Source organism: Salmo trutta, chromosome 26 (assembly GCF_901001165.1).
Source record: "Salmo trutta chromosome 26, fSalTru1.1, whole genome shotgun sequence".
Lineage (NCBI taxonomy): Eukaryota > Metazoa > Chordata > Actinopteri > Salmoniformes > Salmonidae > Salmo > Salmo trutta.
This window is the reverse complement of record NC_042982.1, coordinates 98,949-124,718: the sequence shown is the minus strand read 5'-3', so window position 1 is coordinate 124,718 and position 25,770 is coordinate 98,949. Positions and strand designations below refer to the sequence as shown.

The 25,770-nt window shown below is 41.7% G+C and overlaps 1 protein-coding gene across 5 annotated transcripts in view; it reads left to right on the top strand.

Annotated features, from left to right (window-relative positions):
* col4a4 (collagen, type IV, alpha 4) overlaps positions 1-25,770 on the top strand; it is a 192,101-nt gene that overhangs the window by 109,948 nt on the left and 56,383 nt on the right. For 3 of the 5 annotated variants that reach the window (XM_029714261.1, XM_029714260.1, XM_029714259.1), the window contains 12 exons: positions 4,550-4,612; positions 7,115-7,159; positions 7,252-7,305; positions 7,592-7,652; positions 8,417-8,425; positions 9,624-9,728; positions 9,891-10,046; positions 10,737-10,745; positions 11,063-11,152; positions 16,652-16,812; positions 20,549-20,618; positions 23,696-23,802. In XM_029714261.1, coding sequence (XP_029570121.1) covers positions 4,550-4,612; positions 7,115-7,159; positions 7,252-7,305; positions 7,592-7,652; positions 8,417-8,425; positions 9,624-9,728; positions 9,891-10,046; positions 10,737-10,745; positions 11,063-11,152; positions 16,652-16,812; positions 20,549-20,618; positions 23,696-23,802 — 930 coding nt within the window. The remainder of the gene's footprint in view (positions 1-4,549; positions 4,613-7,114; positions 7,160-7,251; positions 7,306-7,591; positions 7,653-8,416; positions 8,426-9,623; positions 9,729-9,890; positions 10,047-10,736; positions 10,746-11,062; positions 11,153-16,651; positions 16,813-20,548; positions 20,619-23,695; positions 23,803-25,770) is intronic. The other 2 variants (XM_029714262.1, XM_029714263.1) reach the window with 2 other exon arrangements.

Sequence of the window (25,770 nt, the reverse complement as noted above, 5' to 3'; positions counted from 1 at the left end):
ATGGATTATTTAGGACCAAACCAACATTTGTTATTGAAGTAGAAGTCTTTGTACTTCCGGTCTGGAGCGAGCAGTCGCACTTCGCTTCGCTCCACAGGTAATATTACACTTAATTACATTACAACGGTTTGGTTTGTTTGATCTGAGCAATTTTTCTTAGCTAGCTACATAGCCGTCTTTGTATCAAAGATAATTGTGTAGTTCAGAGTAATTATCGAGGCTAGCTATTTTTTCGTCCTCCTAACGTAGTCAACACTGCTGGCTAGCTAGTCAACACTGCTCGCTAGCCAACCTCTACCGACTAGCAGCACTGTAGAAACCATTACATTTCAACGGAACGACTTGATTAGTGTAGTGTTAGTGTTAGTTAGCTAGCTACATAGTTGTCTTTCCACTGCTAGCTAGTGGGTTTGCTAGCTAGCCAACCGTTACCGACTAGCAGCGCTGTTGATACTAATACATTACAACGGAACGATTTGACTAGTGCAGTGTTAGCTAGCTAGCTACATAGTTGTCTTTGTCATAGCTTGATAATTGTGTAGTTTAGTAATTATCGAGGTTAGCTAGCCAGCTATTTCCGTCCCCCGCGACGCCATTGTTCCATACCTAGCCAACTATTACCGACGAGCAGCATTGTAGAAACTAAATACATTACAAAGGAACGTCTTGATTAGTGTTATGTTAGCTAGCTATAAAGTTGCTTTTGTATCATGACAAGGTGTAGTACTGAAGCTATCGAGGTTACCTAGCCAGCTACACGTTCAAACAAAGTCAACAACCTAGCTAGCCTACTCCACCAGCCAGCAGTACTGTATCATTTTCGTCGTTTTAGTCAATAAGTTTTTCGCCACGTAAGCTTAACTTTCTGAACATTCGAGACGTGTAGTCCACTTGTCATTCCAATCTCCTTTGCATTAGCGTAGCCTCTTCTGTAGCTTGTCAACTATGTGTCTGTCTATCCCAGTTCTCTCCCCTCTGCACAGGCCATACAAACGCTTCACACCGCGGGGCCGCTGCCACTCTAACCTGGTGGTCCCAGCGCGCACGACCCACGTGGAGTTCCAGGTCTCCGGCAGCCTCTGGAACTGCCGGTCTGCGGCCAACAAGGCTGAGTTCATCTCAGCCTATGCTACCCTCCAGTCCCTAGACTTCCTGGCACTGACGGAAACATGGATTACCACAGATAACACTGCTACTCCTACTGCTCTCTCCTCGTCTGCCCACGTATTCTCGCATACCCCTAGAGCATCGAGCCAGTGGGGTGGTGGCACTGGAATCCTCATCTCTCCCAAGTGGACATTCTCTCTTTCTCCCGTGACCCATCTGTCTATCTCCTCATTTGAATTCCATGCTGTCACAGTTACCAGCCCTTTCAAGCTTAACATCCTTATCATTTATCGCCCTCCAGGTTCCCTTGGAGAGTTCATCAATGAGCTTGACGCCTTGATAAGTTCCTTTCCTGAGGATGGCTCACCTCTCACAGTTCTGGGTGACTTTAACCTCCCCACGTCTACCTTTGACTCATTCCTCTCTGCCTCCTTCTTTCCACTCCTCTCCTCTTTTGACCTCACCCTCTCACCTTCCCCCCCTACTCACAAGGCAGGCAATACGCTTGACCTCATCTTTACTAGATGCTGTTCTTCCACTAATCTCATTGCAACTCCCCTCCAAGTCTCCGACCACTACCTTGTATCCTTTTCCCTCTCGCTCTCATCCAACACTTCTCACTCTGCCCCTACTCGGATGGTATTGCGCCGTCCCAACCTTCGCTCTCTCTCTCCCGCTACTCTCTCCTCTTCCATCCTATCATCTCTTCCCTCTGCTCAAACCTTCTCCAACCTATCTCCTGATTCTGCCTCCACAACCCTCCTCTCCTCCCTTTCTGCATCCTTTGATTTTCTCTGTCCCCTATCCTCCAGGCCGGCTCGGTCCTCCCCTCCTGCTCCGTGGCTCGACGACTCACTGCGAGCTCACAGAACAGGGCTCCGGGCAAAATGTGCTTTCACCGAAAAGCTCTTTTAAAATCGGACATAGCGAGTGCATAGAAGAGTTCTATATCTATAATTCTTAAAATAATTGTTATGTTTTTGTGAACGTTTATCGTGAGTAATTTAGTAAATTCACCGGAAGTTTGGGGGGGGTATGCTAGTTCTGAACGTCACATGCTAATGTAAAAAGCTGGTTTTTGATATAAATATGAACTTGATTGAACAAAACATGCATGTATTGTATAACATAATGTCCTAGGGGTGTCATCTGATGAAGATCATCAAAGGTTAGTGCTGCATTTAGCTGTGGTTTGGATTTATGTGACATTATATGCTAACTTGAAAAATGGGTGTCTGATTATTTCTGGCTGGGTAATCTGCTGACATAATCTAATGTTTTGCTTTCGTTGTAAAGCCTTTTTGAATGGGCCCGATGATGCTGTGACACACCGCCCAGACCAGGATGGACCCTTCACCTCCAAATCGATCCCGCTCCACAGTACAAGCCTCGGTGTAACGCTCATTCCTTTGACGATAAACGCGAATCCGACCATCACCCCTGGTGAGACAAAACCGCGACTCTTCAGTGAAGAGCACTTTTTGCCAGTCCTGTCTGGTCCAGCGACGGTGGGTTTGTGCCCATAAGCGACTTTGTTGCCGGTGATGTCTGGTGAGGACCTGCCTTACAACAGGCCTACAAGCCCTCAGTCCAGCCTCTCTCAGCCTATTGCGGACAGTCTGAGCACTGATGGAGTTTTCATAACTGTGACCTTAATTGCCTGTTAGTGTCTTAACAACCGTTCCACAGGTGCGTGTTCATTAATTGTTTATGGTTCATTGAACAAGCATGGGAAACAGTGTTTAAACCCTTTACCATGAAGATATGTCAAGTTATTTGTATTTTTACTAATTATCTTTGAAAGACAGGGCCCTGAGAAAGGGACGTTTACATGAGTTTACATGTTTCCATATGTGTTATTTTTTAGTTTTGATGTCTTCACTATTATTCTAAAATGTAGAATAGTAAAAATAAAGAACATTTGTAAAAATAAATGAAATATCACATTTACGTAAGTATTTACACATTTTACTCAGTACTTTGTTGGAGCACCTTTGGCAGCGATTACAGCCTTGTGTCTTCTTGGGGTTTACACTATAAGCTTGGCACATCTGTATTTGGGGATTTTCTCCCATTCTTCTCTGTAGGTGAACCGTCGCCCCAGTCTGAGGTCCTGAGTGCTCTGTAGCCGGTTTTCATCAAGGATCTCTCTGTACTTTGCTCCATTCATCTTTCCCTTGATCCTGACTAGTCTCCCAGTCCCTGCCGCTGAAAAACATCCCAGTAGCATGATACAGCAATCACCATGCTTCACCGTAGGGATGGTGCCAGATTTTGTCCAGACGTGACACTTGGCATTCAGGCCAAAGAGTCCAATCTTGCTTTCATCAGACCAGAGAATCTTGTTTATCATAAGAATTTGTTCTTAACTGACTTGCCTAGTTAAATAAAGGTTAAAAAAAATATTGTCTGAGAGTCCTTTAGGTGCATTTTGACAAACTCCAAGCGGGCTGTTATGTGCCTTTTACTGAGGAGTGGCTTCCTTCTGACTACTCTACCATAACGGCCTGATTGGTAGAGTGCTGCAGATATGGTTGTCCTTCTGGAATGTTCTCCCATCTCCACAAAGGAACTCAGGAGCTCTGTCACAGTGACCATCGGGTTCTTGGTCACCTCTCTAACCAAGTCCCTTCTCCCCCGATTGCTCAGTTTGGCCGATTGCTCAGTTTCAAAACTTCTTCCATTTAAGAATGATGGAGGCCACTGTGTTCTTGGGGAGCTTCAATGCTGAAGAAATGTTTTGGTACCCTTCCCCAGATCTGTTCCTCAACACAATCCTGTTTCAGAGGTCTACAGATTATTCCTTCGATCTCATGGCTTGGTTTTTGCTCTGACATGCACTGTCAACTGTGGGACCTTACATAGACAGGTGTGTGCCTTTCCAAATCATGTCCAATCAATTGAATACACCACAGGTGGACTCCAATCAAGTTGGAGAAACAACTCAAGGATGATCAATGGAAACAGGATGCACCTCAGCTCAATTTCAAGTCTCATAGCAAAGGGTCTGAATGCTTATGTAAATAAAATGTGCAGCTTTAAATAAAATTTCCCACAATTCTACGCATTCTTCCATGTCATATGTGTGTTTATATGATACCAGGGGTCAAAGCACGGCCGAGTAAAAAAAATTAAGAATTTGTGGTGCCACCTCTGCTATATGGTTCTAATTATCACCCTTTTTTCTAAGAGTGTAGCCATACCCTCATACACACAGCTCTCACGTTTCTTCATTCATTTCTTCATTCAATACATTCATTTCTTCATTCAATACAAATTATGTTAGTTATAGATTGTGATCAATTGAGTAGTATATGATGTCTGTTGGTCACACCGTAGGAACAGGTGAATCTCATGTAGTGGTAAACACAAATAGGTTGCCTTACCCTGTACCATAATGTCTAATTGTGTGTTAGTAATCTGTGAGTGATTGATTTCTCAGGGATTCGACTCGTTGACAGGAATAAAAGGAGAAAAGGGAATCATCGGATTTCCTGGAGTCAGGGTAAGAGATATTATAAATGACTTGATTCTCCTCTTTGAGTATGCTCCTGAGGGATGTTATGATTAGGGATCTGAGTTTTTCCTGACCTTGTGACCTGGAAAAACTCTTGAGCCTAGACAACCTTTATCCAAGGTCTGGAATTTTTCCTGATCATTTTACATTTTAGCAGATGCTTTTATCCAAAGCGTATTACAGTAGTAAGTGCATACATTTTCATACTGGCCCCTCATGGGAATCAAACCCACAACCTTGGCATTGCAAGCACCATGCTCTACCAACTGAGCCACAGAGGACATGGTCAGCAAAAACCCCAAGTCATAGTCAATCTGGTATTGCAGAGTAATAGTGGAGAATGGAGTAAGTTGAGCCAATTTTTACATTCAGCATCACTCCATCAAGGGAAATATGCGGAGTATACCAAACATTAGGAACACCTTCCTAATATTTAGTTGAACCCCCCTTTTGCCCTCAGAACTGCCTCAATTTGTCAGGGCATGGACTCTAAAAGGTGTCAAAGGCATTCCACAGGGATGATGGCCCATGTTGACTCCAATGCTTCCCACAGTCGTGTCAAGTTGGCTGGATGTCCTTTAGGGCGGTGGACCATTCTTGATACACACAGGAAACTGTTGAGGGTGAAAAACCCGGCAGCGTTGCAGTTCTTAACAAAAAACGGTGCGCCTGGCACATACTACCATACCCTGTTCAAAGGCACTTAAATATTTCTGAATGGCACACATACACAATCCATGTCTCAATTGTCTCAAGGCTTAAATATCCTTCTTTAACCTATCTCCTCCCCTTCATCTACACTAATTGAAGTGACATCAATAAAGGATCATAGCATTCACCTGGATTCACCTGGTCAGTCATGGAAAGAGCAGGTGTTTTTAATGTTTTGTGTACTGTGTATAGTATTCTCTCTAACAAAGATATCTACATATATTTCAGGATGTTGTTTAACACTGGAAATAATGAAAATGTATGTAACCATTACAGTTTTGAAAGCATAGCTTGTCCAAAAAAAGTGGTCTCTTGGCACACTTAACCAGGATATGGGGGGGTTGAGTCACGGGACAAAGTAAGTGAAGCCGCCTACACATTTTTCAGAATGAAATATTACCACTACCTTTTTAAGATCATGTCTATCTTTATTTCCCGAACACACTTCATCACAATCACTTTTTTGTTTTTTATTAATTTAAGCTTTTAACACAGTTTTTAACACCTAACAAACTTTTAAAAAACACATTAAACATAGGCCAGGCCTTGTTGTTATCTCATACCAGAGTGATAATGCCTTGCATTACGCCTGGGAAGAAAACACTTACATTTGCTCAACTTGCCATTGGCTCAACTTACCTCAAGGAAAAGATTTGGACTGTATTAGCCACAGCCACAAGGAAGCACTTTCATGCTAGGTTTAGGACCTCATATTTAAGCTTAGAGACCTCCTATTTACCTATAGAACAATCCTAAAATTATGTAATTGGTTTATATACAAGCATCATGAAACCTCTAACACAAAAATGTATTTGAATTGGTGAAAATATTTTTGGGGGACCTAGCTTGCTTACCACTTTTTCCATGTAATTTCTTCTTTCACAGAGTCCATGGAATGATGACTTCTTATATTTGGTCAAATTATTTAAAAAATGGTATAGTTTCCTAGAAACAATGGTGGCTCAACTTACCCCTATGGCTCAACTTAACCCCTCCCCCTACATAGATCATTCATTAGTTTCATATTACATTAGATTTGGAATATATATTTCATCCAAGGAATCTTTAGTTTTAAATTCAAACTACTGTATGGTGATGTTTTAAGCTGAGAGTGTATTGGAAAAGGACCCTAATGCCTAACCTGTACTTTCCATATAACTGTTATGGGTTTCCTCTCACTTCTAAGAAGCTTTTACTTTGTGCAGAACTTTCCTGCCCTGCTCCTACTTTGCATTTCAGAGCCACATGTTTTGAAACAAAATGCCTGCAGGGGATCGCCATCTTGTGGTGCAAACACAACATCACAGGCATACACTCACAAAGACACTGCCTTACTCAAGCTACTCATCTCTTTACTGTAACATGTATGCAGTGGTGGAAAAAGTATCCAATTGTCATACTTGAGTAAAAGTAAAGACATGTTAATAGAAAGTGAAAGTCACCCAGTAAAGTTCTACTTGAATAAAAGTCTGGTTTTAAATTTACTTAAGTATCAAAAGTAATATTAAATGCTAAAATATACCTAAGTATCAAAAGTAAATGCCATTTTCCTGTCCTGTTAACCATTCAAAATGTAGTACTTTTGGGTGTCAGGGAAATGTATGCAGGTAAAAAGTATATATTTTCATTAAGAATGTAGTGGACTAAAAGTAGTCAAAAATATTAGTAGTAGCAGATACCCCAAAAACGACTTAAGTAGTACTTCAAAGTATTTTTACTGAGTTACTTTACAGCACTGCATGTATAGTGGATAAAAATAGTATGTTCTCATGTTATTAGGGTCTTTCTGGATATCCTGGCTTCCCTGGGCCACCTGGTGTAAAGGTATGCAGCAGTTTTGTCACCGTATTCAATACGCGTGTGTGTGTGTGTGTGTGTGTGTATGCTCTAATTACCATGATTTCTCGTATGTTCAGGGGATTCTCGGGAGCCCTGGCCTACCTGGTCTGATAGGAACAGAGGGACCCAAGGTTAGCCACTCACTGTAGAAAGCAGCGCTCTCTGTACGGTATCGGCATAGGTTTGAATCTGGCCTACTGCCCTTTGATACAACCTCTCTCTACCATTCCCCACTGTCATTCTCTTTATCTGTTCAATAAAGTCAGAAAATACTTTAAAATATATTTCAGAAAGGAATGCTTAACTATTCACCATCCAATCTCACTGAGATCACCCATTTCATTTTCTTCAATGTGGTGTTACTTAGTATCTTATGTGACATGACGTTAATGTGATATCTTTATAAATGTCTCCAAGGGTTTCCAAGGAGATCTAGGTCCCAAAGGACTGACAGAGTTCAGGCCGGTTAATTATACAGGTAAGAGCTTTGTATTCAACATATACAGTCCTCTGGACACCATTGACCCTTTAGTGACATCGTAGTAGATTAATACTCTTACTAACCCATGGATGTTACTGTGTCTTAGCTTTACATTAGACTCCTAGAATGTGTTTTCTCAAGCATGGCACCTGACAGTGATATGAGTGATTTAAAAACAAATGTTCTCACAAATAATAAACACATAGCAGACTGAACTCCATGGTCCTCTAAGAACCTACGTTATGTTAAAAAAAAACACACTGCATGCTGGCATGGTCAATAGCCCATTTACCATTCTCCTCTTCCATTTAGTTGCTCCCTCTCTCCATCGGTTCAGTTCCACTTCAAGAATGGTGACAAACATGATAATGGCATTTTATTTAGTTCGACGACTACATTGCAAATAAGTGTTGTATAATGCTTTCATGTGTTATCCTCGGGGCTTTGTACTGTTTAAATGTACAATGTTTTAACACCCCAAAATAAATAGGCAATCTAATCAAATTACATTTGCGGGTGGAAACTGGTGGAAGACATGATTTCTGTAACACTCCCTTGACTCATCCGGATCTCTACTGAGACTCACCCGTAAGGAAACTGACGGGAAAGACTGATTGACTAAACGATTAAAGGAGAATGGGACTTTGTGGGCATATTGTGTGTGTGTCCTGGCATGATGTCATCATTGTTTTTCCCCCTGGCATGACATCATCATCGTGTGTCTTGTGGGTCGTGGTGTGTGTTACATGGCCGTCATACAGCTTGTAGAGGTGAGCACATTGTCTGTTAAGAAATTCACTGTATCACTAAAACACCTTGATAAAACTGATTTTCATAAATCAACTGTGATAAGACTCTATAAAGATATGTCACTCTCGCCAGTTAGTCTTTATAGATTTTACCTGCGCAGGCTGTAACATCCATTCACACTATCTCAGATATCAAATCAACTGATTATGTTTTTCATACATTCTTAGAAAAAAGGGTCTAGTAGTATCAAAAACTGTTTTTTCATTTAATTTTCATTGTTCCTGTAGGATAACTCTTTTTGAGTCCTTGGAGAACCTGTTTATAATGGTTCTATGTAGAACCATCATGAGAGGGGTCTAAGTAGCACCAGTGTTCTAAGTAGGAACCCTTTTTGGTGCTACTTAGAACCCATACATAAAAAAAGGGTTATTTGATTTGTTCCTGTAGGGGAACCATGTCTGGTGCTTTGCAGAACCCTCTCATGAAGAACTTTCTACACTGGGTTCCAGGTAGAACCAATAACAGGGTATATCTAGAACCGTACTAGTACTGCATGGTTTGATTACTATTTACATTTAGTAGTATGGCTCATCCATAATGAAACTTGAGGAAAACATTTGAGAAAAAGTTTCTAGACATTTCTCCCACTGGTTGTATCAAAGTGAGATATGCTACCAAGACATGTGATTCAGCGTTAGAATCTTTAAATAATGGACTATGGAGGTCTGGTGTCATTATATACATGCTGACACTCCTCACTTAAGGATCTAGAACAACCAACCAAAAATAACCCATGCACATAAGCTCAGAGGAAATACAGTTACCGGCACTGTGTCTGTGAGCTGTTGACTAGAGGGCATGTGCTAAGACCAGAATAGGCACATTTGCTATTTAACGCAACTGTTTTTGTGTCAAAACTATCGGTAGAGTTGAAAGTGCGATAGAAACGCATTGAACTTCAAATTTTTATTCGGTACATGAAAACGTAAGGAAAAAAGTAGATCACGCACTGACACACTGATTTTTATCTGCCACAAGTCAGTTTGGTGGAAACACACAACTGGTTGGAAAATGTGCATATTCTTTATGCAGATTTGAGAATATTTGCATAAAAATCTATTGCCAATTGGTTGGAAACCTATATAGCTAGTGAAGAGTTACAAATACTAACCCATTTAATGCAGTAATTGTGACTCCCATGGTAACCTGTTGTTTCAGGGATGCTAGGGGAGTTGGGGTTGCCTGGAAGACCAGGACCCCCTGGAGATGTTGGGGAGATGGGGATGCACGGCCGCCAAGGACTGCCTGGGGTATCAATACCTGGTCAGTGACCCAAAAGTCCCCTGGCCAGTACTAATACCCCCCATCTCAAAATACAGCCCCAGTGTGAGCGTGCTTGTTTATGTGCGTGTGTGTGTGCGTGTGTGTCTAATAAGGTCTTTGTACTGTAACTCTACCTTACCATGCCATGCTGTCTCTCCTCAGGTACCAATGGTGAGCTTGGCCCAATAGGGATCACTGGCATCAAGGGGTTTAAAGGAGAGCCAGGGATGAACTACCAGAACGGGCCTACACCTGGAGAGCCTGGTAAACCGGGCACAGCAGGCCTCAATGGTCTGAAAGGAGAGCGCGGCCCCCCAGGTTTGCAACCTCAAGTGCATTTTGTCCCCATCTCTTGCACTTCTCTCATAGAACATGGCCTGTCTTCTACTAATCTCTTGATATTCGATGCATTCATTGTCATAGCATCTGAATGTGGATTTAAACACTCAACACCTACTACTTGATTCTGGCTTGTAAATGTAGAAATTGTGTTGGTACTGTAGATAATGTTATTAAGTTCTTTACAGCTTGTATTGCAATGTTGTTGTGTGTACACTCTTAAAAGTAAAGGAGCCTGTGGGGGGGGAAAGGGTCTTCGAGGAACCCCTGTGTAATGGTTGAAACAGGAACCTTTTTGTAATGGGATGGGTTCAATTTTGAACCTTTTTAATAATATATTCTTCCAGGAACCCTTTGCTACATTGAAACATTAAAGGTTCCTCCAAGAACCCCTCAACTAACCCAAAGGTGCAAATATAGCAATTGAGGATCTCCAGGATTCCTCGAGTCACCAGTGTAGTTTGCTTCCATTTTTCATCATCTTGTCAGCTAATATTCCACTTGTGTTTGTTTTGCTAACCCTATTCCCTGTCTGATCTGCATGCCTTTGTGTCTCCTGCAATGATATCATCATTGTGTCCCACCCGGGATGATGTCATCATACTGTGTGTGCCCCTCGTATGACATCATCGTGTGTCTTGTGATGTGTGTTGGGTGGGCGCCACATAGGTTGTGGAGGTGAGCACTCCTGTTTCACTGGTTTGAATTAATTCTCAAGATATTCTCAAGATAAACACCTGACTAAAAACACAATAATTTAGACATGCACTTTATTAGATCCTGGAATTCCTTTGAGGGGAGTCTGCATTGTAGTAGCAGTCATTTTTACAGTACCCAAAACCATTAATTGATTTCATTCGACCATAGGATAAAAACATAATGTATGAATATTGCACTGTGGATTCGATTGAATTGATCTCTCAAAATATTTGTGTACCCCTTCACTCAGCCATTGGGATATTCGGTTAAGGTGTGTAATCATGGTTATGCTGCAGGTACGTACTGCACCCCTGGTTCACCAGGAGAGCCTGGAGCAGATGGAGATCAAGGTCCTCCTGGATCTGCAGGGTTCCCTGGTAGCAAAGGTGAGTTATGTAACATGGGTTTATTCATGTGGAATTATTAGTACGTGTCTAGGGCTGTTGCAGTGACTGTATTACCGCCACATCGGCAGTCATGTGTTATGACCGCGGTAAAATTCCACATGCCATGTGATCTCCTTTCATGCACTCTGGACATGCTTTGGTAGTACCCAACTTGCTAACTACCATCAGGTCCTAATGGCCTGGTACTCAGGGCTCTATTGTCCCTCTAACCACTGACATCAAAGCAAATACAATACAAAATTGCATCAAACACTTATCATCAAAACAGTGTTGTACTTTTAAAGAAGTTCAACAGCAGGTTGAAACTAAGTAAAAGACGGTTGTTGTGGATGTTGTTTCAAAGCCTAACACAATGAAATGGACAGTGCTTTCTAAGATGATGATTCATTCAAAACACCCATAAGCATATTAGAGCTTATGCATGTGCATAGGCTTATGAGCCCAAGCCCCCAAAAAAGCAGAATAAAAATTATGATTGTGCCATTATACAATACATAGGCTACCACATATTACAAATGGCAGAATAACAAAACTGATTTAAGATGTCTTTGTTTCATAATCCAAAATTAAATACATTTGAGTAATCACCTTCGAGGGTGGACTGTATTATTATGCATACTGGATGGACTGGTTACCTTATGCTATGCTCCAAAATGTCTATACACGAGTCTGGGAGACAAAGTATAGCCCTAGGCCAGGGTTTCCCAAACTCGGTCCTCTGGGCCCCAAGGGATGCATGTTTGGTTATTTGCCCTAGCAATACACAGCTGATTCAAATAATCAACTAATCATCAAGCTTTGATCATTTGAATCAACGTGCACCCCTTGGGGTCCCGAGGACCGAGTTTGGGAAATGCTGACCGAGTTTGGGAAACGCTGCCCTAGGCAATGCTGTTTGTTCATTGAAAAGTGCGGATGGCTTACAGTTTGCCTACAATTATAGTGAATTTGTATTTGATTTTGAATAGCCTAGTAGATAATTTTTTAGATTTTCATAATTCATTGGGTGATACATTACCTTCAGCTATACAGAATGTCTCACCACCATGTGTTTCCATTTCCTCCTCTTTTTCCTTTATTCCTTTCTCGAGCGTGCAGAGGGGCTGTCAACAGTTTAGTGAAACATGTTATCGATGTTCCCAAACAGATTTCACTTGGTTTCCCAAATGAAGCACTGGGTAGCTGCAACAGGGCTGGAGAACCCATGGCATAGAGAGTTTGGGCAGAATATCACCTGTTGCGCAGCAAGAGCATGCTCCTCAAACAGTGGTTGATGCATGGAGTGAAATAAGTGTTCTTATATTTATTTCTCAGCTGCTCATATTAAGCACATGCTCCACTATAAAATCGAAGTAGCCTACCTGGCCTCATTGAAAAACAGACCGGCGGGAAAGCGTGCGCCTCCATTCGCAATTCGAGTGCATACAGATAACATGTTTTTTTCCCCCCTGCCTCTGTTTCTGCCCATTTGATAATTGGCCATTCTAAATCAAAACAAATTTTACATTAATATGTAAAGACAGGATTAAATTGAAAATAGTCTGATGGGTGAAAATATGATCACTTGATGAGAGAACAACTGTGTAGCCTGAGGCACAGAACAGAGCGCACATTTTTTTTGTTGCTACTTTCTCAAATAATCAATAGCCTATAGTCACATCATGCAGCCCACATATATTTTGATTTCCAAGACATTCTAAGATTTTTATCATTCACAACTAAAGTTACCAAATAATTCTAAATCAAATGTTTCAAATGATCACTTTTGCGCTCATATGCGCACTTGCTCTGGAATGGTAAAAATATACTTTCTATTTCAATTATACTTTACAAAAATATAAACGCAACATGTAAAACGTTGGTCCCATGTTTCATGAACTGAAATTAAAGATCCCAGAAATGTTCTATACGATACAAAAAGCATTTATCCTTTGTCAAGATTATCCATCCACCAGACAGGTGTGGCATATCAAGAAGCTGATTAAACATCATGATCATTACACAGGTGCACCTTCTGCTGGGGACAATACTAAGGCCACTCTAAAATGTGCAGTTTTGTCACACAACACAATGTGAGAGTGTGCAGGTTTTGAGGGAGCGTGCAATTGGCATGCTGACTGCAGGAATGTCCACCAAAGCTTTTCCCAGAGAATTGAATATTAATTGCTCTACTATAAGCCACCTCAAAAGTCGTTTTAGAGAATTTGGCAGTACGTCCAACCAGCCCCACAACCGACGACAACGTGTAACCAGCCCAGCACCTCCGCATCTGGCTTCGTCTGATACAAGCCACCTGGACAGCTGATGAAACTGTGGCTTTGCACAACCAAAAATGTATGCATAAACTGTCAGAAACCGTCTCAGGGAAGCTCATCTGCGTGCTCGTCATCCTCACTGGGGTTTTGACCTGACTGCAGTTTGGCATTGTAACCAAGTTCAATGGGCAAATATTCACATTCAATGACCACTGGCCGGCTGGAGAAGTGTGCTCTTCAAGGATGAATCCTGGTTTTAACTGTACCGAGTGTATATGGCGTTGTGTGGGCTAGCATGTTGCTGATGTCAACGTTGTCAACAGAGTGACCTATGATGGCAGTGGGGTTATGGTATGGGCAGGCACGGACAACAAACACAATTGCATTTTATCGATGGTCATTTGAATGCACAGAGATACTGTGATGAGATCCTGAGGCCCATTGTCGTGCCATTCATCCGCCGCATGTCGCAAGGATCTGTACACAATTCCTGAAATCTGAAAATGTTCCTGTTCTTCCATGGCCTGCACACTCACCAGACATGTAACCCATTGAGCATGTTTGGGATGCTCTGGATCGACGTGTATGACAGTGTGTTCCAGTTCCCGCCAATATCCATCAACTTCGCACAGCAAATTAAATAAAAAATCTAATCAAATTGTATATGTCACATGCACCGAATACAACAGTGAAATGCTTACTTACAAGCCGTTAACTAACAATGCAGTTAAGAAAAATAATTAGATAAGTACAAAATAAAAAAAACAAATAATTAAAGAGCAGCAGTAAAATAACAGTAGGGAGGCTATATACAGGTGGTACCAGTACAGAGTCAATTTGCAGGGGCACAGGTTAGTCGAGGTATTTGAGGTAATATGTACATGTAGGTAACATTAAAGTGACTATGTATTGATAATCAACAGAGAGTAGCAGCAGTGTAAAAGAGGGGGGGACGGGGACAATGCAAATAGTCTGGGTAGCCATTTGATTAGCTGTTCAGGAGTCTTGTGGCTAGGGGGTAGAAGCTGTTAAGAAGCCTTTTGGACCTAGGCTTGGTGCTCCGGTACCGCTTGCCGTGCAGTCATGGGTGAACATGGAGTACAGGAAGGGACTGAGCACGCACCCCTGAGGGGCCCCAGTGTTGAGGATCAGCATGGCAGATGTGTTGTTACCTATCCTTACCACCTGGGGATGGCCATCAGGAAGTCCAGGATCCAGTTGCAGAGGGAGGTGTTTAGTCCCAGGATCCTTAGCCTATTGATGAACTTTGAGGGTACTATGGTGTTGAACGCTGAGCTGTAGTCAATGAATAGCATTCTCATGTAGGTGTTCCTTTTGTCCAGGTGGGAAAGGGCAGTGTGGAGTGCAATAGAGATTACATCATCTGTGGATCTGTTGGGGTGGAATGTATATCGGAGTGGGTCTAGGGTTTCTGGGATAATGGTGTTGATGTGAGCCATGACCAGCCTTTCAAAGCACATCATGGCAACAGACGTGAGTGCTACGGGTCAGTAGTCATTTAGGCAGGTTTTATTTTTTACCTTTATTTAACCAGGCAAGTCAGTTAAGAACATATTCTTATTTACAATGGCAGCCTAGGAACAGTGGGATAACTGCCTTGTTCAGGGGCAGAGTGACAGATTTTTACCTTGTCAGCTCAGAGATTCGATCTAGCAACCTTTCGGTTACTGGCCCAACGCTCTAACCACTAGGCAACCTGCCGCCCCATGGCGGGATTTTTTATAAGGGTCCGGGTTAGACTCCCGCTCCTTGAAAGCGGCAGCTCTACCATTTAGCTCAGTTTGGATGTTGCCTGTAATCCATGGCTTCTGGTTGGGGTATGTAGGTACGGTCACTGTGGGGACGACAGCAAAACAGTCATGTAGCTTAGTATCTGCGTTATCTGACCACTTCTTTATTGACCGAGTCACTGGTGCTTCCTGCTTTAGTTTTGCTTGTAATCGGGAATCAGGAGGATAGAATTATGGTCAGATTTACCAAATGGAGGGTGAGGGAAAGCTTTGTGCGAGTCTCTGTGTGTGCAGTAAAGGTGCTCTAGAGTTTTTGAAGAGTGGGACAACATTCCCGCAGGCCACAATCAACTGCCTGATCAACTCAATGCGAAGGAGATGTGTCGCGCTGCTTGAGGTAAATGGTGGTCACAGCAGATACTGACTAGTTTTCTGATCCACGCATCCTAGTTTTTTTTAAGGTATCTGTGACCAACAGATGCAAATCTGTATTCCTAGTCATGTGAAATCCATAGATTAGGATTTTAATTAATGTATTGAATTTGACTGATTTCCATATATGAACTGTAAAATCTTGAAATTGTTGCATGATGAGTTTATATATTTGTTCAGTGTATATTCTTCTTACTATAAAATCATATAATATAGAATAATGGCACAGGACATCTTGTCAGCTAAATAAATAAGCCTACAGCCTATGGCATGGAACATAGCCAGATAACATACAGTAGGCCAACTCCTATTCTGTTCTTTTGAAATACATTTTCTTCACATAATGTTCCTTTAGACCTGAATAAAATAAATAAGTGGTGACATCAATGCATTTAATAGGTGACATCAATAAGGGATCATAGCTTTCAGCTGGATTAACCTGGTCAGTCTATGGCATGGAAAGAGCTGGTGTTCCTAATGTTTGTACACACAGTGTGTAGGCTGCCATTGTACACAGCTATCCTGTACCTTTCTCATAGGATCTTAATTCGAGCCAGTTTGCAACAGCAGGAAAACAATCCTGCAGCAACAGAAAGTGTGAATTATTATGTGGATTATAATGAATGTACATTTTTGCAGGGGTTGATACATTTTTTGTTAGGGCAAACCCAAATCATGTCTGAAATTTCAAAGTGGAAATTACAAAATGTAGAACCCTTTTTAAAAATCAAATACACTACAAGTTTGCATGTCCTGCTAAGCAGAAATATTCTTATCCACAAAGAAGTTATCAAATTAAGATCCTGCATCTGTACTCTATGCCTTTTTGTATTCCATGGGGTGCACAACACAGCATATGTCCGGCCAAATGTGGCCTGCAAGCCATTTATAGTGTGGCCCACCATACATTAAATAATTATGAATTGTGCACAATTTTCTGGCCCCTTGGATCATGTCAATATATGTAATTGGCCCCTTTGTCAAATTAGTGAAACCCTAATCCTGTATCTTTCTTATTCACTTTGTCTCATTGTTTTTAGGAGGTGATGGTGATTGTGATTGTGAGCTTCTCCCGCCTTCAAAGGGAGACCCTGGCCTCGTGGGGATTCCGGGATTGCCAGGGTTACCAGGACTTTGTGGGGCACCAGGCCTGAGGGGCAACATTGGTTTTCCCGGAGACATAGGAAGAAGTGGGGCAGACGTGAGTATCATTGTCAGTGTTCTAACTAAGACCAAGAGTTTTTCCTGACCCTGTGAGCGGATCAGGAAAAAAAATATTTTTATTTAACCTTTATTTTGACAGGGTCATGCTGAGACCAAGATCTATTTTACAGATGAGCCCTGTATACACATCAATGGACATCAATATACACTATACACATCAATATACAGTGCATTCGGAAAGAATTCAGACCCCTTGACTTTTTCCACATTTTGTTACATTACAGCCTTATTCTAAAATGTGTTAAATAGTTTTTTCCCTCATCAATCTATACACAATACCCCATAATGACAAAGCAAAAACAGGTTTTCAGAAATGTTTGCAAATCTATAAAAAAATTAAATAATGAAATATAACATTTACATAAGTATTCAGACCCTTTACTCAGTACTTTGCTGAAGCATCTTTCGCAGTAATTACAGCATCGAGTCTTCTTGAGTATGACGCTACAAGCTTGGCACGCCTGTATTTGGGGAGTTTCTCCCATTCTACTCCCATTCTTTTCTCCCGATCCTCTCAAGCTCTGTCAGGTTGGATGGAGAGCGTCGCTGTACAGCTATTTTCAGGTCTCACTAGAGATGTTCAATCGGGTTCATGTCCGGGCTCTGGTTGGGCCACTCAAGGACATTGAGACTTGTCCCAAAGCCACTCCTGCGTTGTCTTGGCCAGGTCGTTGTCGTGTTGGAAGATAAAACCATCGCCCCACTCAGGTCCTGAGCGCTCTGGAACAGGTTTTCATCAAGGATCACTCTGTACTTTGCGCCGTTCATCTTTGCCTCAATCCTGACTAGTCTCCCAGTCCCTGCCGCTGAAAAACATCCCCACAGCATGATGCTGCTACCACCATAGGGATGGTGCCATGTTTCGTCCAGACGTGACACTTGACATTCAGGCCAAAGAGTCCAATCTTGCATTCATCAGACCAGAGAATTTTGTTTATCATTGTCTGAGAGTCCTTTAGGTGCCTTTTGGCAAACTCCAAGCGGGCTGTTATGTGCCTTTTACTGAGGAGTGGCTTCCGTCTGGCTACTCTACCATAAAGGCCTGAATGGTAGAGTGCTGCATATATGGTTGTCCTTCTGGAATGTTCTCCCATCTCCACAGAGGAACTCTGGAGCTCTGTCACAGTGACCATCGGGTTCTTGGTCACCTCTCTAACCAAGTCCCTTCTCTCCCGATTGCTCAGTTTGGCCGATTGCTCAGTTTCGAAACTTCTTCCATTTAAGAATGATGGAGACCACTGTGGTCTTGGGGACCTTAAACGCTGAAGAAATGTTTTGGTACCCTTTCCCAGATCTGTGCCTCGACACAATCTTGTCTCGGCGCTCTACGGACAATTCATTGGACCTCATGGGTTGGTTTTTGCTCTGACTTGCACTGTCAACTATGGAGCCTTATATTGGCAGGTGTGTGCCTTTCCAAATCATGTCCAATCAATTGAATTTACCACAGGTGGACTCCAATCAAGTTGTAGAAACATCTCAAGGATGATCAATGGAGTCTCATAGCAAAGGGTCTGAATTGTATGTAAATAAAGTATCTGTTTTTTTATTTTTAATACATTTGCAAAAATATCTAAAAACCTGTTTTCGCTTTGGCATTATGCATTATTGTGTGTAGATTGATGAGGAAAACATTTAACTTAATCAATTTTAATCAAATGCTTTCCAAATGCACTGTACACATCAATACACAAAAAGGAAAACACAATCATAGAAAACAAACACATTCTTCAGTAAAAAGGTCCTCAATCAGCCTTTTAATTGTCTTAGAGGCACCAATTAATCAACATTTTTTAGCCTTGGAAATTATTCCACAAGTAAGGTGCGGAAATAATAAAAGCAGATTTACCTAACTCAGTGGAGATCGAAAGGATCTCCAGGTTATCCATCCCTGAGACTGGGTCTGGTATCTCGTACATCTGTAAGTTAACAATGAAGAAAGGTACAGCAGAACCTTATGCAGTAGGCCTTTATAAACAAATATAGTGCAATGCATCAATCTACGAGACTTCAAAGAGGGCCAGCCCACTTTCTGATACAGAATGTAGTGATGTGTACAGAACCTTTAATCACCCTTAATAAAGCATAGTGCGTTATGATAAACTGCTTTCAATGGCTTCAATACAGTGGCATTCATATAGAGAATATCGCCATATTTTAGAGCCAGTATGAATGTTAACTGCATGTTTTCTGCTATTTAATGACTGGCATGACCTATTCCTATAAAGGAAGCCAATTTTAATTCTTAATTTCTTAACTAACTCATCAACATGCTTTTTGAAAGATAGCTTTTCGTCAATCCAGATACTGAGTTATTTTTAGTGGGGGCACGATCAATGAGGGCACCAACCAATGTAAATATGCATGAATCATCAGATACATTTTTACATGATTTGGAGAATAACATATACTTGGTTTTACCGGCATTAAATACCAGTTTCAGTTCAACAAAGGCTTTCTGCAAAGCAATTAAGGCAGATTGAACCTCCAAAGGAGCCGGGTCAAACATGGGGGCAATAACAACAGTGTCATTTGGATACAGGTTTTTTTTTTTTTTTTTTTTTTTGCAGATAGATCAACATTGTTTATATAGACAGTAAAAAGTACAGGACCTAAAATGGATCACCATGGGACACCTTTCTTCATTTCAAGGAAACCTAACTGAAAGCCATCAATATGTCAATAAAGAGGGCAGCACAGTGCCGAGTCAGCTTTTTTACCTGATTTCTCATCATAATGAGATATTTAAGTTCTATAGAGAGCCAAGGATTTGTTCTATTTTTTAACTCTAAGGCGTTTAAAGCAAGAATGTTAGTCTGCTGGAGATATAACAATAGTTGAGAAAAGTTCAAGAGACAATTCAGGTTCAGGCATGTAGCTGATAGAGGAGTAAAATAAAAATGTATCTTCATAATTATATGGGGATCAATGTTTTTATGTTTGTTATCTCTAATACATACAATAGGAAAGTTATCACTGATGTCATTAGAAAATACACCACTCAATAGGTACTTGTGGGGGTGGAAGTCAGGTTAAAGTCAAAACAAATATTCTTCAAATGATCAGAGGCCGGGGTAAGCCACAAAGTAAAAATCTCATAAAATAACTAAACTCAGATCACAGAAAAGGTTTAAAATATTCAGAATAGTATCAACCGCTTCCATCAGTGCAGCAAGGGGCGATCCCTACTACAAACAAATGCGTATTTTGGTGTGTTGCCACAGCTACAACCAAACACAAACTTTTGGGGAATAGTGACACTTAGAGAACGAGTCGATTTCACATATGTGGCCACCACTCTCTCCTTTTCAGTCTATCACACCTGAAGATGTTGTAATCAGCAATTTCATTGTCCATATCCTTGATCGAACCCTTGAGCCAGATCTCCGTGAGAACCAGAATATCAAGGCACAGATCATGCACCCTAGGCCCAGTAAAGTAAGCAAGATTTGGTTGCGTGGCCCCCCCCAAGTCGTGATCAAAACATTTTAGTGAGCTCCCTCTTGGCGGCGGAGAGAAAAATGTAAATGTCCTGCAATTCGCAGGGCCCTATGTGCAGCATGTAGCCTGCCTATAGGCCGATTGGCACCTCTGGGACAACTCCTGCCCAACCATAACTGATCCTATAGTTGCAGTGCTTAGCCAAGGCAATACACAACAAACAGAACCAGGTTAATGTTGAGTTGATAAAAACAAAATTATCCATTTTATAGGGCTTCCCAGGATTTGCAGGTGTCCGGGGTCCAAAAGGTCAGAAAGGTGACGTCTATCTATGCATTAAAGGTAAGGGCGACTTTTCATTGGTCGATTCTGAACATTCTATCTTGCCATTGGATGTATTCATACTGAACGAAAATATAAACGTAAAATGTAAAAAGTGTTGGTCCCATGAGCTGAAATTAAAGATCCCTTAAGTTTTCCATATGCACAACAACCGTATTTCTCTAACATTTTGTGGAGGAATTTGTTTACATCCCTGTTAGTGAGCATTTCTCCTTTGCCAAGATTATCCATCCATCTGACAGGTGTGGCATATCAAGAAGCTGATTTAACAGCATGCTCATTACACAGGTGCACCTTGTGCTGGGAACAGTAAAAGGCCACTTTAAAATGTGCCGTTTTGTCACATAACACAATACCACAGAATTGAATGTTCAGATAATTTTATGTTAATTTCTTTACCATAAGCTGCCTTCAACATCATGTTAGAGAATTTGGCAGTACATCCAACCGGCATCACAACCGCAGACCACATGTAACCACGCCTGCCCAGGAACTCCACATCCGGCTTCCTCACCTGTGGGATCATCTAAGGAGGGGTGGTGGTGCTGAGGAGTATTTATGTCTGTAATAAAGCTCTTTTGTGGGGAAAAACTCGTTCTGATTGGCTGGGCCTGGCTGCCAAGCGGGTGGGCCTATGACCTCTCAGGCCCACCCATGGCTGTACCCCTGGCCACTCATGTGAAATCCATAGATTAGGGCCTAATGCATTTATTTCAATTGACTGATTTCCTTATATGAACTGTAACTCAGTCAAATCTTTGGAATTGTAGCATATTGCATTTATATATTTTTTCAGTATAAACACTAAATACCATCAATTGTTTTATTCTGTGTTGTTACACAATTCAACCCACATAATGCATTTATATATATTTTAAAAAAAATATTCAACTTAAATTGAAAACCGTGAATATAATAATTATTATTATTTTTTAAATGAAACCAAATACTACTAATCAATTAACACTAATGGTGGCGTAGCTGGAATATTGTAATGGTTGTGAGTTCAAAGGTTGTGAGTTCAAATCCCAGATGAGGAAATGTTGAAGAGTAATTACTGTATAAATGAACATTCACAATGAAGTCATGTGTGTCAAATATGTACAGTGAAAACATTGTATGCTAAGCACTGTTTGTGTAGTTGGGTGTCCCTAACCTTTCCAACAGACAAAGGTCTGTGAATGGATCAGTAGTTCACCAATCAGGGCTTGATGGGCTGGGCAACAGTAACAGACCCCTTGACATTTTCAACATTTTGTTATGTTGCAGCCTTATTCTAAAATTGATTAAATAAATAAAAATTCTCAGCAATCTACACACAGTATCCCGTAATGACAAAGCTAAACAGGTTTTTAGAAATGTTTACTAATTTCTTAAATATAAAAAACAGATACCTTATTTACATAAGTATTCAGACCCTTTGTTATGAGACTCGAAATTGAGCTCATATTAATCCTGTTCCCTTGAGATGTTTCTACAACTTGATTGCAGTCCACCTGTGTTAAATTCAATTGCTTGTACATGATTTGGAAAGGCACACACCTGTCTATATAAGATCCCACTGTTGACAGTGTATGTCAGAGCAAAAACCAAGCTATTAGGTCAAACGAATTGTCCCTAGAGCTCTGACACAGGAATGTGTCAAGGCACGGATCTGGGGAAGGTACCATAAAAAGGCCTGTAGCATTGAAGGTCCCTAAGAACACAGTGGCCTCCATCATTCTTAATGGAAGAAGTTTGGAACCACCAAGACTCTTCCTAGAGCTGGTCGCCTGGCCAAACTGAGCAATCGGGGGAGAAGGGCCTTGGTGAGGGAGGTGACCGAGAACCCAATGGTCACTCTGACAGAGCTCTAGAGTTCCTCTGTGGAGATGGGAGAACCTTCCAGAAGGACAACCATCTCTACAGCACTCCACCAATCAAGATAGTTGAGTGGCCAGACGGAAGCCACTACTCAGTAAAAGGCACATGACAGCCCGCTTGGATATTGCCAAAAAGCACCTAAAGGACTCTCAGACCATAAGAAACAAGATTCTCTGGTCTGATGAAACCAAGATTGGACTCTTTGGCCTGAATGCCAAGCATCACATCTGGAGGAAACCTGGCACCATCCTTACAGTGAAGCATGGTGGTGGCAGCATCATGCTGTGGGGATGTTTTTCAGCTGTAGGGACTGGGAGACTAGTCAGGATCGAGGCAAAGATGAATGGATTAAAGTACAGAGAGATCATTGATGAAAACCTGCTCCAGAGTGCTCAGGACCTCAGACTGGGGTGAAGGTTCACCTTCCAACAGGACAATGACCCTAAGCACACAGCCAAGACAACGTACGGGTGGCTTCTGGACAAGTCTCTGAATTTCCTTGAGTGGCCCAGCCAGAGCCTGGACTTGAACCCGATCGAACATCTCTGGAGAGACCTGAAAATAGCTGTGCAGCAACGCTCCCCATCCAACCTGACTGAGCTTGAGAGGATCTGCAGAGAGGAATGGGAGAAAGTTCCCAAATACAGGTGTGCCAAGCTTGTAGCGTAATTTTTGCTGGGGTATTGTGTGAAGATTGTTGAGGGGAAAAAAACATTTTAATCAATTTTAGAATAAGGCTGTAACGTAACAAAATGTGGAAAAAGTCAGGGGTCTTAATACTTCGATGGCAGTGTATAATGAAATTAGGGTGCAGATGCCCAGGTAGGTGGGTAGAATTATTTTGGGGGGGGGGGAATATTCCACCGGGTTACGTCCTGCCAACTGATACACTGAGTGTCCTGAGAACACCCTAAAAACATTCTGGCCTGGTCGTCAATGACAGAGGGAACTCTAGGCAAAAGACTCCTAGATCTAGAGAATGGCATGCTGGGATAGTGTCTCGCCATAACCCTAAAACGGGCCTAATATGAAGGTCACCAAATGTCCTTAGAATGTCCCCTGTCTGCTGGGAAGGTCCTTGTAATACTATTTTATTCCATCTCTGTTGAGGTATGAATCTTTTTGTGCACTGTAATCTTTTTGTGCGACCTGATTTATTTTGACCACTGGATGTGAGTTACAATGTAAGCGTGTAAAGTCTGGTTGGTTTCTAGGTGTGAAGGGAGACATTGGCCTCCCGGGGCCGGCTGGTCGTCCAGGCTTCACTGGAAGGAGAGGAGACGAAGGGAAGCCAGGTGCGCCTGGTGACGCCGGCCCAGAGGTGAGTCTACCAAGGTCATTAAGGTCACCAAAAGCCATATTCAAACTGTTAGTGATTTAGTTACATACAGAAGGAACTGGAACTAGGAGTCTGGCCCTAAGCATGGATCTAATGTTTCTTTAAGATGCCCAAATCCTCATCATAATGACATAGTGAGATTCTAAAACCTCCAACTTCAAGGTTTACTTTGTTACTCTTGGTCTGCAACAAGAAGTGAAGTGTGCCAATATTTATTGCCTGATGCATCCTTGACTAGGCTAGCCTACTAACATTACACAAAATTCAAAAAGACACATTTTCGCATACACATGTATGACCATATTCCAAGTTTTTGCCTGTTTGTTTCACAAACATCCATGTGATTTCACAGGAGTAAAGATGTGGGAGAATTATACAATATGTAAGTTTGTATTCGTACATCGTTAAAAAAAAGTGGATGGCGCTCGTGGTCTTGTCAAATAACTGTAATTTACCCCTTACTGCTTTAACTAACTAGTGGCGGTAACATCAGAGATGGCAAAATACGATGACTGTGAGTTTGACATTCACTCAGGCAAGGTGTTTCTTTGAGGAAAAAACGCTTCACTGCTGGTCCTCAAGTCAAATAATGCATATGTGACAAAGTAGGTGATTGCTAAAATACATATAAAACGTTGTACATTTAGGTGTACACGTCCATGTAATATAGCCTATGCAATATGATTATTAGGCCCTAGCAGTGTGTTTGTCTACAAGGCTGAAGAAAGACGTATTAAATCCATTCTTAATCTACATTTTCAATCTGTTGGCTGCGCTTCCGTTCTCAACACACTAAAACAATAAATGTAATTCTACATTTCAAAGGGGAAAAAAACTAATGTGAGATTCAAACACTTTCGATTAACAGAATGTGCCATTGGACTTCTTTTAAGGACGCTTTAATGAAAAAGTGTTGGTTCAACGTAAACTATTTAAATTGGCTGATACGGAATTTGTTACCGGACAAAATCATTCTGATCAGCTGGTCGTACTTAGCATAGTGGCTAATTGTGCCAGGTTTGCCTATGAGAATTTAGGCCAAAGGTCTAAACCTCCCGTCTAAGCAAAAGTTTGTGAGTATGGACTCATCTATTAAAAGGCTGCGTTTCAAACACATAAAAGACACACCCTCCTCCACTTCATATCAAATCAAAGTTTATTCGTCACGTGCGCCGAATACAACAGTTGTAGACCTTACAGTGAAATGCTTACTTACAGGCTCTAACCAACAGTGCAAAAAAGGTATTAGGTGAACAATAGGTCAGTAAAGAAATAAAAACAAAAGTAAAAAGACAGTGAAAAATAACAGTAGCGAGGCTATATACAGTAGTGAGGCTATAACAGTAACGAGGCTACATACAGGCACTGGTTGGTCGGGCCAATTGAGGTAGTATGTACATGAATGTATAGTTAAAGTGATTATGCATATATGGTATACAGAGAGTAGCAGCAGCGTAAAAGAGGGGTGGGGGGGGGCGCACACAATGCAAATTCTGGGATTAAATCGTTTTAGTTTCCTGAGGGGGAATAGGCTTTGTCGTGCCCTCTTCACGACTGTCTTGGTGTGTTTGCACCATTCTAGTTTGTTAGTGATGTGGACACCAAGGGACTTGAAACTCTCAACCTGCTCCACTATAGCCCCGTCGATGAGAATGGGGGCGTGCTCGGTCCTCCTTTTCCTGTAGTCCACAATCATCTCCTTAGTCTTGGTTACGTTGAGGCATAGGTTGTTATTCTGGCACCACCCGGCCAGGTCTCTGACCTCCTCCCTATAGGCTGTCTCATCGTTGTCGGTGATCAGGCCTACCACTGTTGTGTCGCCTGCAAACTTAACGATGGTGTTGGAGTCATGCCTGGCCATGCAGTCGTGGGTGAACAGGGAGTACAGGAAGGGACTAAGTACACACCCCTGAGGGGCCCCAGTGTTGAGGATCATCGTGGCAGATGTGT